Genomic DNA, 13,570 nt, shown 5'->3' on the forward strand with positions numbered 1-13,570 from the left:
AGTCTAATTTCAAAAACCTTCCTTTTATTTAGGCTATTTAGATGTATTTCCCACAAAGCTGTACATTTTCAATGTACAAATAGGATAATTCTATATTGTTTTAGTTATTTTGCTCAACTCAACTTATCAAACACGTAAAAAAAAATATTACTCGTGTAAGAGTAAAAAGGCCAGCAAAGTTTGGTATTTTCTATTATCGACAAAATTTTGGAGATCCCAAGTTGATATACTCAGACACCAACTAGATCAGATGTGCTAAAAAAGTTAGATTCTAGCTTGAAAGATGTGAAAGAATCCTGTACATTAGGAACATACTTTTTTGCATGGTCTTCATCTTCCCATGTAGAATAGAAGTACGCCTTTTCGTGTCTCCCCTTTCCCTCCAAGAACCAAATACGGTCTTAAGTTTCTCAACATTGAATCAAATAGTGTAACAATTTCAGTGATTCCCTTTTGGGACATTTCTCATGTACCATTTTTTCCCTGAACAAAAATAATCTGATTGGTAAAACTAGGAAACCCGAATTAGTTTCGATGGAATTTCTACTGTCATAAATTAATGAAAGAATTGAGTAAACATTTTCTCCTTATGGTAATGACATATTCCGAGCAAAATGAATCATGCTTAAACGTTTTAGGGAACTCGAATTAATCCTATTGTAATAATCAAACACCAAGGAGGATACCAAGAGAGTTAAGTTGGAAAAAAGAACTGCACAGTAATTTAAATCCTAACTACACTAAGGTCATGCTATGCAATACAAGACACGACTAGATAATACAATTGATAAAATTTGAGCTTTTTTCTTTGTTTACTACTGTCTGATGATGTCTAGTTCGATTTACCAAACATACCATAAAGAGAAACACAGTCCTTCAGAATAATTGCTAACCAGTTCTCATAATCCTCCCAGTATTGCTTAGTGCATATGTCATTGGACTATTTCTGTAGCCTTCATAAATTTGAATTTGATATACAATTCTTGATCAAGCTCGCCACATGCTGAGCAACCCACAATGATCCAGCATCTGAGCAAGAGAAAGCATGAGTATTACCCTCACGTTCAACTGCCACACGAGCATTAGGGATCTGCTTGCGAATCTGTGAGCATGGACATAGAACAAAGATGAGATCAGAGCATATTGTGAATACAGTGAAGGCATATTTGGTAGGCACTACTCGATAGAACTAGACATTATAATTACAAGATTTCTTGCTTTTTTTTCGTCTTTAAATATTATCAGTAATTTCCAGTTCAAAGTACTAAAAATGATATAAGAGAGGGGGGTAAAAAAAAAACAGTAAAGAACAATAAGATAGGCTCAATAATATAAAAACTAAACACCAAATAGACTCAAAAACAAGGATAATGTTTCAGCATACTTCTGTCATTTAGAAATGGAAAGGGAAAATATTCATGGTGATAGTATTGGCTATGCAGAATGTATTTCATAACACCGTTCATCCTTCCATTCCATCCATATGTGATTAGCAACACGAATATCTTCAGCACTTTAAACTGTCACGTCACTTGCACCTTCGTTTTGTCCTATGTTTAAGCACTCTATTGTTATCCTTGATGTTAAAAAAAATAAATAAATAAATAAATAAATTCCAATACTTATTTCCTCAAGTATCTTGGAAATAAATTGTTTGAAACTCATTAAGAAATACATGACAGCAATATCCAGACAGATTTGGGTTAATTATTGCTCATTTCAGAAGGTATAGGCTGATAAGATAGAATACTGAGGAACCAGACTTGTAGGTATACATTTCTTCGGGACAACCATCTTGATGTCTAACTAGTTGCATTTGTCCAATAAACCATAGTTTGAGAGGAAAATAAATCCCAGGCAGAACAGTAGAGGTAGCAGTAGTTTTCTTCTGATGAAAATAAATGTTGCATGTTTATTCCAAGAGGGGCAAGATGTTGTAAAGTAGCCTGATATTTCCTTGCGATAGAGTAAGTATGAGAAATGGTGCTTTTAATGGGAAACAAAACATCCTTCCAAATTTCGTACACCCTCTTTTTGACAAGAGGTCGACGTTGTATTGTACCCTATGCAGTTGGAGTACTCCTATGTGGAAAAACTGCAAAACTGCTAGGCTACCTACATCAAGATTATGAAGTAGATCCATCCAAGAGAGAGAAATATTTCAACTTAGTTGAAATGTAAATTGTAGAAGTATATATTTTTCGCCTTTGTTTACAATTTCCTTGTGTAGGAAAATCAAAGTAATGCTTAAAACGATTGAAGCTGCCACTGTTACCATACAAAATGGTAGACAGAAAGAAAGTTGAAAGCGTTTAAGTCCCTATATTTCAGAATATGAACACGATATAGAATGAAATCCTCCTAAAAATTATAGTCTTAAAATTTTGAGGAATGGCAACAAATTGTAGAAATAACAAAATAACATATAATTACCTCTTCATATAAATGCAATGGACCCCAGTGATCATCATCACTAAACAAAAATGCTATCTGGCCTTTTTTCTCTCCCATGAAAGCCCAATCCGGTTTTTCTGAAAGCTAAATAAAAGGACAGTGGTTAATAAAAATGTACAAATGTCTTGGGGAGAGAAAAATAATCACATTCAATAAAGCGTGCAAACTTAGTTTAATCCCTGTTCAGCTAAACATGCAGCTTTTACCCCATAAACCTATCAGTAAGTATTTTGATTGTTCGGGAAGTAGAATCTTTGTCTTAAACTTGGTTGCGAGAGAATGTTAACTAAGTAAACATGGCCAGTACTCTGATTTCTTCTTGTACTTTCATAGACCAACATCATGCAGATCTCAAGACCATTCAATTGTAAAACATATAGAGAATAACAGGAAAAGAAACGAAATCGTTGTCAAAAAGGAAGCAAAACCCATTAGATCCGAATATCAATAAAACTTTAAATTAGTATTTTTCACATCGAATCTTGAATTTAGAACTGAAGTGTGTCAACCACAGATTACTCCCATAAATAAAGTCAGTCTGCTTGATTAAAATTGTTTAAAATTTTTAGAGGGTTCTAAATGACCTTTGAACCATAAGTTAGCATTGCTAAGCATGTTCACCTCATATATTATCTTTCTACAGATAAAAGTACAGAAAACAACTGGATGTGTTAGACTTTAAGAAACCCAAGATGAAGATATTATTGAGAAACTAGAAGAATGAATATATTACTTCTATCGGAAGCTGTATACAATTCCAAATTCAGGATTCATGATTAACTAAGTGGAATTATCAGTGCTCTAATATATCAGATAATAAAAGTATCAAATTTGACATCTAGTTCTAGTAGATACAGTTGCTAGCGCACACCATATAACAATCAGATGCATGGGCTAGACATTACAATTTTAACAAATTTCCTAACTTTGGAGTTCAAAATCAAACGAGAAATAGTTTACCTTCTGGAATTCAGTCATTGCCATAAAAAGCATATTCCGGATTGTGTGATACTGAAAATGAGAAAGTTACAGAGTCAAGACAAATAATCCAAATCACATGTTAAGCACATAATATGATAAGACTTCATATAATAAGAAAACAACCTCAAAGAAAAGAGTTGAACGGCTAGTCATTAACAAATGCACAAAATGATACAAGTTTAAGTAGCAATGAAGCATATAGGTCTTCCTAAATGAGTGTGTGTTATGTATATACAGGTGATGTGCTTGATAAAAGCGATCAAAACTAAGAAAATAAATCACGCATCAATTAAACCTTTATGAAGTACCAACCCTAGTGTGAGTGGTACTTGCAATGGAGACCAAGGACATTTGACTTTATGTGCACCATAAATCAATGTAAAATGCAGAAATTTAATGAAACTAAAAAGGATGTAGAGCTGAGCTCTTTAAGTAGCATGAGTCATTGTTGGATGACCAAACAGGCAATCCTTGATCTCCTCATTTCTTTCCCATTTGGCCATTTGAGCTAATATTTCCGAAGTGTTCCAGAACTCAAATGATATGGCCACCTTTCATCTTTTCCTTTAGTCTTATGAGCATAGAGTAAACTCAAATAAATCAAAAAGAAAATTATAAACAACGTGATTAAAAAAATTGAACATGAACTATAAAACCCATTAATCAGCAAAAGCACCATACCTGAAGTACACTTGTACAAAAAGATACAACTGCAGAAGAAGACCATGATTTCCCTATAGAATTTTTCACAACAAATCCTGAAATCTGAGTTGGTAGCTTTCCCAACAAGCCCCCAATAGAACCAAGTGCAGCACATAGAAACTGAGACCTGCCCTAAAAAGTTGAAAAATTCAATTTCTCTGGATAATTATAAACTTTGAAGTTTATGAAATTGTGACATAGGAGTGTACAATAATTGAGAGCAGGGGCATCACAGAATTAAAGACTTGCCCTCGTATAGTTACATAATCAATCATTCTGAAGATATATTAAATATAGAGAATTTACAGAGCATCAAATAACCGTGAGCTGGAGCAGTTACCTTTTGCTTTTGACAGAGAAAGTGCATATCTTGCATATATATAAATATGTAAAGCAATCAAGCTATTAATTTTGCGTGGAGAACCCACAGGGTACATGATATATTAAAGAAAACGGAACAACAATAACCTCATCATTCATTTTTTAAAGAAAATCAAAGTCATTACTTAAAACCAAAAGAGAAGAAAGGGAACATGGAGGCAGGTTAGCACAATCACCACCACGTTGTCTGGGGACAGAGGACATAAAACTAACAACATTTGTCAAATATACCATATCATAGTTAGATGCATTGAAATATAACTTGAAAGTTCTCTTGCACCTAAATCATACTAGACCATTCTAAGATTATGCTGACTAAAAACTCTATCGTCAAACGGTTTGTAGCTAAAATCCATTTCCGATCCCAAAAGTATAACAAACCAGACCCAAAATCCTTTGATTTACTGCTTATCTCAAATGCGTAATCATATTAGACAATGTTCATTTACTTGCATGTTTTTCTTCATCTTTACGTGCATGCTTGCAAGTAGCCTGGTGTATCAGGTATTGGATCCATTTTCCTAACAAATTAAAATTTACATTCTTTTTTAGAATTTAAACACACAAAATTAGTTAAGTCTATTTGACTCCATGGTATGGCTCTGTTTTGTAAGTTTTGATTATTCCCTTTGGGGAAAATAATTGACATTGTACATAAAAGGCATATTAAGAGGTAATGTATCTCATTAACGCTTAAAAGCATAACATGAGTGAGAATATTTAATATATAGCCCCCGTTTGGCCCCCATTTTCAAGAAATGAAAATGGGTGGAATAGTATTTTTTTTTGAAAAATGAGTGATTGAAAAAGAAAGAAAATTTTTCGTTTTACGTGTAATATTATTTTATGAAAGATTATGTGGTTGAAAATAAGAGAGAGAAAAATGGAATGGAATGTAATGTAATGAAATTTAATGGGAACATGAGTGAGAATATTTAATATATAGCCCCCGTTTGGCCCCCATTTTCAAGAAATGAAAATGGGTGGAATAGTATTTTTTTTTTAAAAATGAGTGATTGAAAAAGAAAGAAAATTTTTCGTTTTACGTGTAATATTATTTTATGAAAGATTATGTGGTTGAAAATAAGAGAGAGAAAAATGGAATGGAATGTAATGTAATGAAATTTAATGGGGGTCAAACAGGGGCATAATTTGTATCAATCTCTTTAGAAATAATAACAGTACTATTATGTTGCTGAAAAGAGTTCAGCTGCAGAAACACTCTCATTTAATGAATGCAATTAGATCTTCAGGATTTATTATATTAACATAGATACAATGTTTGATAAGAAAACATCAGTGTTAATCACAAATCTTTGCATCCGAAAGGAGGACAGAAAAAAAAAAAAAAAAAAAAAAAAAAAGGCTAGTACATTGAAGGTGACGGTGAAACACAGGTGACGGAAGCACTGAAGAATATAAAGTAACAGCACAAAAAGAAAGGCATAATTATTAGTGATTTACTGAAGATCAATATTTAGTGAGACAACTTACCCTGCAAATCTCCGAATGAAAGACTGTGCTGACGATACAGTGTTTACAGCCAAAAATGGATATAATCCTATGTAATATATCACCTATAACATCAAAAACAAGTGTAAAAAGAAGGTTTCTTTGGAGCTAAAACCACGTGAATGGAAAAATGCTAAAAGACGAATATCTAATCTTCAGTAATACCTTCTCTTGAGATCCTCTAAATATTTCAAGAGATATATATGCACCAATGGAGTGGCCAACCTTCAGATTCAAATTAAATGTCAACCCATTTGAAAGACTTTGATGTTATGAGTATGATCAGTGAAGTGTTAAAATGATAACAAATTTAGGAAAATTGTTGGACAAAAGTATGAACTCGATGGTAGTACTTAGTAGCATTATTTTATCTTAAACAAAACAAGAAACAACTTATCTTTGCTAAAGATGAAAAATGTTATTTCACCATTCATCCAACCAAGAAGAATCAGGTAAGGGAGCCATTTATGCCGTTACATGTTCTTTGATGCTATATAGCTTTTGGTGTTGGGAAAAGTAAGAAATCGCCACACTGATTTGCAGTGAACGGAAACATGGTATGAAGCTATCCAACACAATGTGTTTTTCATACTTTTTCAATTTATTATTCTTTTCTTAGTTAACTACATTTCATGAGAAAGAACAAAAGGCTTTTGCTTCCACCCTATGGAGAGGACAGTAGGGGACTAGGGGCGGCTGCTCTGAAGTTTAGACATTTTCTGTTTTCACATATAGAGTACATGAAGTTGGCAAGGAACGTGCACCCCTCTCACCCCTTAAAGGAAAAAAAAAAAAAAAAAAAAAAAAAAAAAAGAGGAGAAGCTGTTGCAAAGTCACTTGGAGGAATGTATATGAGAATTGTAAGATACAATCATAAGAGCAACTGTCACTTGTTGGCCATATATTTACAATTTTCAGCCCACAACTTTATATAATAAGTCAACTGGCATGGCATCCCAGTTCCACTTCAAGAGAATTATTAACACTATTTTTTGAGAAAGTTAAAATGATCTTGGGGATATAGGAGCAATTTAGATCCTCTGTATGAAATGGATTTCAGCACATGTAGCTGATTTTAGTTTATTGACTCAACAGGTTGTAGGATTGCACCGCAATCACCCGTTAGGAGGCATGCATTTCAACAAGTCTCTGCTCTGCATTATCTCTAGTAATGTGAGTTTTCTATTTTTATTCCTCTTTCATCTTTTGGTGCTAAAAAATGTCGATATTTTTTAAATTTGTATTGTTGTGGTGTGAATATATGGATTTGAAAATTATGAGCCAAAGTTCTCTCTTAAGCTAATTTCCATATTTAGCAGATAAATGCAATTGCTGATAATGCAATTAGTTTCTGAATAGCATACCCACGACAACCAAAAGAGAAACGACAGCAAAGAAGAAGCTTTAAAGCATAATCTATACAATATTCAACAATTATTAGAAATTGATCATCAAGTCGGTGGAACTTCAAATGAAATTTCTCTTGCTTCCACAAATTTCAAGATGAGATAACTTCACCTTACCAGTATTATGGGAACTTCAACATCCTGAAATTCATGCTCTATGAAGCTTGCCTGGAAAGAAGATAAAGAAGTTGATAATAACTGAGGTCAAAAAGTTCATATTATGCTGCGGTCAGGGGAAAAAAGAAATATTATCCAACAAACTAAACCCAAGATTCAAGAGAGTTGCACTCCTCAGCCACCACCAAAGAAATTTATCCCTTGTTTGGGCTCCATTTTAATGAGCTTTCAGGAAAAAATGTATTTTGGAATAGGGATTTTCCGAAGGATGTGTGGTTAAAAAAGAAGAAAAATTTTCGAATTTACGTGTAATATAATGTGTGGTTGAAAAGAAGAAAGAGAAAAATGTATTAAAACTGAAATGGAGCCTTAAGATGTAAATATGGTTCTAAAATTGGAATTAGACATCTGCATATATAGAGGTCTAGCTACAAATCTCGTTATCTCTTTCATATAAAAAATTCAATGGTTTTGGGCTATGATGCTCAGACTCGGGTATAGGTATCAGGTACGGGTACGTATCTAAGTATCGAATTTTTTATGTTTTAAAATGAAGGATATGGGGATATTGCTAAAAAGAGTCCAAATTTCAATTATGAGAAGTTAACTACTAAATATTATATAAAATAGAAAATGAGGGACTTTATTGTAATTTGAATTTAGTAGAGTATTAGGTAGCACTATATGGAACCCATTTTCATTATATACAAACAAAACTCTAAACCACCGATACAGAGAGGGAAAGAAGGAAAAAGAGAAAAAAAGGGAGAGGAAAAAAAAAGAAGGAAAAACTTAGCGTTGTTGCCCTTCTCCAACCTCTAGGAGGCAACACAAAGTTTGTAAAGAGCGAAAATGGGAAAGAAAAGGAAAAGAAAAAAGAAAAGAAAGAAGTAAAAAGGCGAAGTGTCCGATTGAAATTTGGAGGATCCGACACATATCTCATACTTATACCCATGACGCATCGGGTCCAACATAGGTACTCCTACTATTTCAAAGAGTCCAAACATTAGAGGTTTTGGGTTCACATGTCCATCTAGGTCAAGGGAGGAAAAGAGTAGTATGAACTTAAAATCAATCCAAAGTGGCATTCAATAGAATCAAGAGTTAGAATTTCTTCAGTTTAGAACCTGCTCAGAAGAATAAAGGACCCTTGACGCAAAACAATATGATTGATGACCAAGATTTCCTCCTTAAATCCTGTGAGAAATTACCTTATGATCAATTTGTTCTTGCAATGAGAACAACCTACCATTCTCCCAGTCCTAGCAAGTGAAAAATCACATAAGCATGTTATCAGTGCCATTGATCGGTCATTACTTCAAGATCCCAAATGCAAGGAAAATAGATTAAATTACATTAGAGGTGATCATGATAATCCATGTATAAACTTACAGCCCCCTAGAGAGCATTTCACAAGTGTCAAAAATTATAAATTGTATATAATAATTTGTCTCTAAATTACAAAGGAAAAGACCTTATATAGAGGTTACAAATAGCTCTAAAAGAAAAGATTGCATACTAATTACAATATTAATTATTAAGAAAAATAATCTTGGAGAAAGTATCACTGAGAATCATATCTTTCCATAAGTTAACATCCTCCCTTGAAATCAAGATGTTTCTAGACACCAAATTGAGATTTGCCTGTACTAAGAGCATCTCGAATGCAAATGTAGAGAGCTTAAAAAATTGTGTCACATAAAATACACGAATTTAAAAAAAAAAATATCTCTCCTATACAAATTGATAGGGACTTCATCAAGATAACTTGATAGAGAAAAAAAAAAAAAAAAAAAGAATGTCTAGAGGTCCATATAGATTCAAAAGCTCTGTAGGACGAAGTGACTCAGTACATTTATACTCTCCGATGAAAAAAAAAAAAAAAAAAAAAAAAAAGAATGTCTAGAGGTCCATATAGATTCAAAAGCTCTGTAGGACGAAGTGACTCAGTACATTTATACTCTCCGAATTTAGATGTGGTTTCTTTTTTCTTTTTTTTTTTCATTTTAACAAAATTAGCATTGGAGACTAATTTTGGACTCGAGTATCTATTTATTAGACATCAATGCCATGTAATTTTTGTACCACCTAAATAGCAATCCATATTGCATCGGAGATGCTCTAATCTTTTGTGGCACAACAGCCACCAAAATCTATCCATGCTAAACATCTTGTCCTGACTTATACATGCGACTATTTTTTGTTGGAAGGTAGAATCTTATACTTTTAAAGCATTTGTCGTTAATTTCTGCTAATTCTTCTCTAGTATTGCATTCAAAGTCACTGTTTATAGCCACTTGCATCAGGTCTACAATTGCCAGCCATGATAATTACACTTTAGTTACACAAGACTTGCCAGTCATGGTAGAAGGATCCTACCACCACATGATTTTCTCTCCAAATTTAGACGTGAATTTTTTTTTTATCTTTCAAAAATTATCACTGGAGACTAGTTTTGGACTTGATTATCTATTTATTAGACATCAAAGCCATGTGACTTCTGTACCACCTAAATTGCATATATTATGGCACAACAGCCACCAAAATCTATCCATGCTAAACATCTTTTACTGACTTATACTTGCTACTATTTTAGATTGGAAGGTGGAATCTTATCCTTCTTAAAGCATTTTCGCTGATTTCAGCTAATTCTTCTCTAATATTGCCTCCAAATTCACTGTCCAGCTCAGCAACAAAAACAGCCTTAAAATTCTCCATGTAACAAATTTAAATGATGCATCTCAGTAGTACATAGCTACTTGCACGAGGTCTACAATTGCCAGCCATGATAATTACACTTCAGTTACACACGACATGCTGCTCATGGATGATCAATCCCTATCCACCCTGTGAATTGAGAAAATTTTCCCTATATTCATAATGCAGTAATACGTTGAATCAAAGATCCACAAAGTTAGATGTTTGAAATACCAACATGTTTTTGACATATATCATAAATGTGAATAAATTAAAACAATCCAAAAGTAAATCATTGCAAAATTTAAGAACTCCGATCACGTAAAGATGATATTTTCATGTGCTAATAGTCCAATCGTATCATTAGTCTTCTCAGAGACCAATTTCTTATAACGACCTTTCTATTAGACTTTTGTTATTTGGGACACTGAACGAGTTCGCAGAGAGACAAGTTATTATATAACTCAACCATACATGATCAACATAAATCTACATTATAATTTCACTTTCATGGTAATGGTATTATCCCAGCCTCTTTCAGAAACTGCTACTTTGTTGAGAAGTAGCAAGATTTTTGAATCCTGAGTCCCGACAGTCAGTCAGAAATCTTGTGTTGGAGTAAATGAATCACCTTTTCTGAGTGGGATATGTGCCCAATAGCTGATCACCAAGGAGAGGAAGAGGAACAAATCAGTACACCAATCTATAGTTTTATTGAATTAAATTCAAATGTCTATGAAACTCTTAATTAAAAATTTCTGAAACCATTGAAAAATGCAGTCCTTTCCCTTGCCTGTGACTGATGCAGTTCCTCCCAGCAGCTCAAACAGTGATTCCAGAAAATCAGTGTAAAATGAAATAACACCTGTCACGCAATTATCCAAATTGCACTTCACTCCTGACTTTACAATACACACTGAGCAATGTTGGATAAGCTTAATAAAAGGATGTTGCTTTTAAGTAACTTTTGTTTGCATATGTTACCATTTCTTACTGTAAGTATCATAATGAACACTGAGCAAGGTTGGTTAAGCTTAAGAAAAAAATGTTGCTTCTAAGTAACTTTTGTTTGTATATGTTACCTTTTCTTACTTTAAAGCAGAAAATGATACTGCTTATTTTCAACTTTAACAACTAAATTTATTCTTTTTTTATTGTAACTTTTTAAGTAAACCTTTTAAGCTTAGCAAGCACGCTCTTCCTAAATTTACAATGTCAAATTACCAGGATTGCCAGGGATAAACACAACGTGCAATGAAGGATCTCGGGCAGGAATCTCTAACAAATCTGTTTTGTATCTAATCCAAAGGGAAGTAAAATTAATACAACAAAAATAAGTAACTAGAAGGAATAAGATCGTATTCAAATTTCTAGTTTAGTTCTCGAAAAAACCCGGTCACATTGCAAAGGCGAACTTTCGCATGCTTTGTTTTGTCAATCAGACTCAAATTGTCACGTCCCATCTGGAAATCCGCACAACTTGTCGAAAATACTCTCCTGCAATTTAGCATTAAATGTTGGAAATTCATGAAATTTTAAAAAGGTCAAGAACTGGATTTTGCACAAATTGATGAAAACATCATGCATTTGATAAAAAATTTTGAATTCCAGGCTCGTAGAAAACCTTGATTGGAAGGAGAGGGAGGAAATGAGACTTGTAGCAGTTGGAGATAAAACGGTCCGAATCACAGAATTCATCCAAAGTCTAACTCTAATCTTTCTTCAGTGGGTGCGAATTAGGAGGAGGAAATCATTGAAAATGAACCAATAACATATGTATTTCCAAACTAACCTTTGATCAATTTTTAGGGAAAAAAAAAAAGAAAAAAAACGAAAATTAATTTTAAAGGTCAAAATTCCAAAATATCCTCATACGGTCACTCTCTCATTTGCTTACAATCGACCAAAATCAAGAAAAAGCTATGGTCGATTTTCAGTGGGTCAGAGACGTTTTCAATTCATCTCCGACGACCTTCTTTTTATTAAGGTAAATTTCGAGTTATTAATTAACTAGATTAATGTTTAGATCTTCATATTGTGTGTGAATGTTGAATTTGTGGAGGTTTTTGGAATGTATTATTGGTTATGTAGGTGTAAAAATATGAATATGGGTCTAAATTGGAGAATAATAGTTGGATTTTGAGATTTGCAAGCTTTTCTCGTTGAAAATTGAGATTTTTCGACGAGAAAAGCCAGAAAAACTGTCGGCTGCGAATGCAGCCCACATTTGGGAAAAATCCCGATTGTTAACAGTCAAGTGTTAACCCGACTGTTAACAGTCAGCCCATGACTGTGTTTTGTTTTTTTATGACTGTTAAGTGGGCCGACTGTTAAGTGGGTCGACTGTTATGGTCGGCCCAATAACAATTTATTTTTTTAATTTGGACTGATTAATAGTCGGCCCATTATTTGGGCTGACTGTTTAGTTAGCCTATTGACTCTTAAGCGGGTTGACTGTTGTGATCGGCTCGCTGCCTTTAGTTTTATTTTATTTTTTTCTTACATATATTTAAGAATTTCATTTTAAATAATTTTAATTATTAGTTTTTAATAAATAATAATTTATTTATTTGTCATTTTTAAATAAAATTTCTAATTTTAATTTTAATTTTAATATTTATTTTTATTTCCTCATTTTTTATAAATAATAATTTTTCATTCTCGAATTTAATTAATTTTTATAATTGTAATATTTAATAATTCTTTTAATTTTAAATTTAAATTTCATATTTAGTTTTATTAATAGTTTTTTATAAATAATATTCTTTTCGTTAAACGAATTTCATTAATTGTCATTGTAATTTTGAATAATTATTTAATTTTAAATTTTATTTTTATTTTTATTTTTATTAATAGTTTTTTATAAATAATATTCTTTTCGTTAATCGAATTTCATTAATTCTTGTCATTGTAATTTTGAATAATTATTTAATTTTTAAATTTCATATTTAATTTTATTAATTGTTTTTGAGAAATAATATTCTTTCCGTTCATCGAATTTAATTAATTTTTGTAATTTTAAATTTTAAAACTAAATTTCATATTTATTTTTTATTAATTGTTTTTTATAAATAATATTCTTTTCATTTATCGAATTTAATTAATTTTTGTAATTGTAATTTTTAATAATTATTTAATTTTAAATTTAAATTTCATATTTAATTTTATTAATTGTTTTTTATAAATAATATTCTTTTCATTCTCGAATTTAATTAATTTTTATAATTGTAATATTTAATAATTCTTTTAATCTTAATTTTAAATTTCAAATTTTGTTTTATTAATAGTTTTTTATAAATAATATTCTTTTCCTTAATCGA

The 13,570-nt window shown here is 32.0% G+C and overlaps 1 protein-coding gene across 1 annotated transcript; it reads right to left on the minus strand.

The window, feature by feature from the left end:
• Positions 1-622: 622 nt before the first annotated feature.
• On the minus strand, positions 623-12,010 carry LOC111366280 (lipid droplet-associated hydrolase). The gene is made up of 13 exons (XM_022987009.1): positions 11,875-12,010; positions 11,643-11,747; positions 11,475-11,548; positions 11,044-11,115; positions 10,882-10,910; positions 8,765-8,815; positions 7,554-7,604; positions 6,196-6,255; positions 6,013-6,095; positions 4,117-4,264; positions 3,415-3,465; positions 2,434-2,538; positions 623-1,102 (listed from the first exon to the last, which is right to left on the minus strand). Exons 1-13 carry the CDS (start codon positions 11,946-11,948, stop codon positions 956-958), a joined length of 1,050 nt encoding a protein of 349 aa, XP_022842777.1. The 5' UTR covers positions 11,949-12,010; the 3' UTR covers positions 623-955.
• Positions 12,011-13,570: the final 1,560 nt, after the last annotated feature.

Source organism: Olea europaea, chromosome 17, assembly GCF_002742605.1.
Source record: "Olea europaea var. sylvestris chromosome 17, O_europaea_v1, whole genome shotgun sequence".
NCBI lineage: Eukaryota > Viridiplantae > Streptophyta > Magnoliopsida > Lamiales > Oleaceae > Olea > Olea europaea.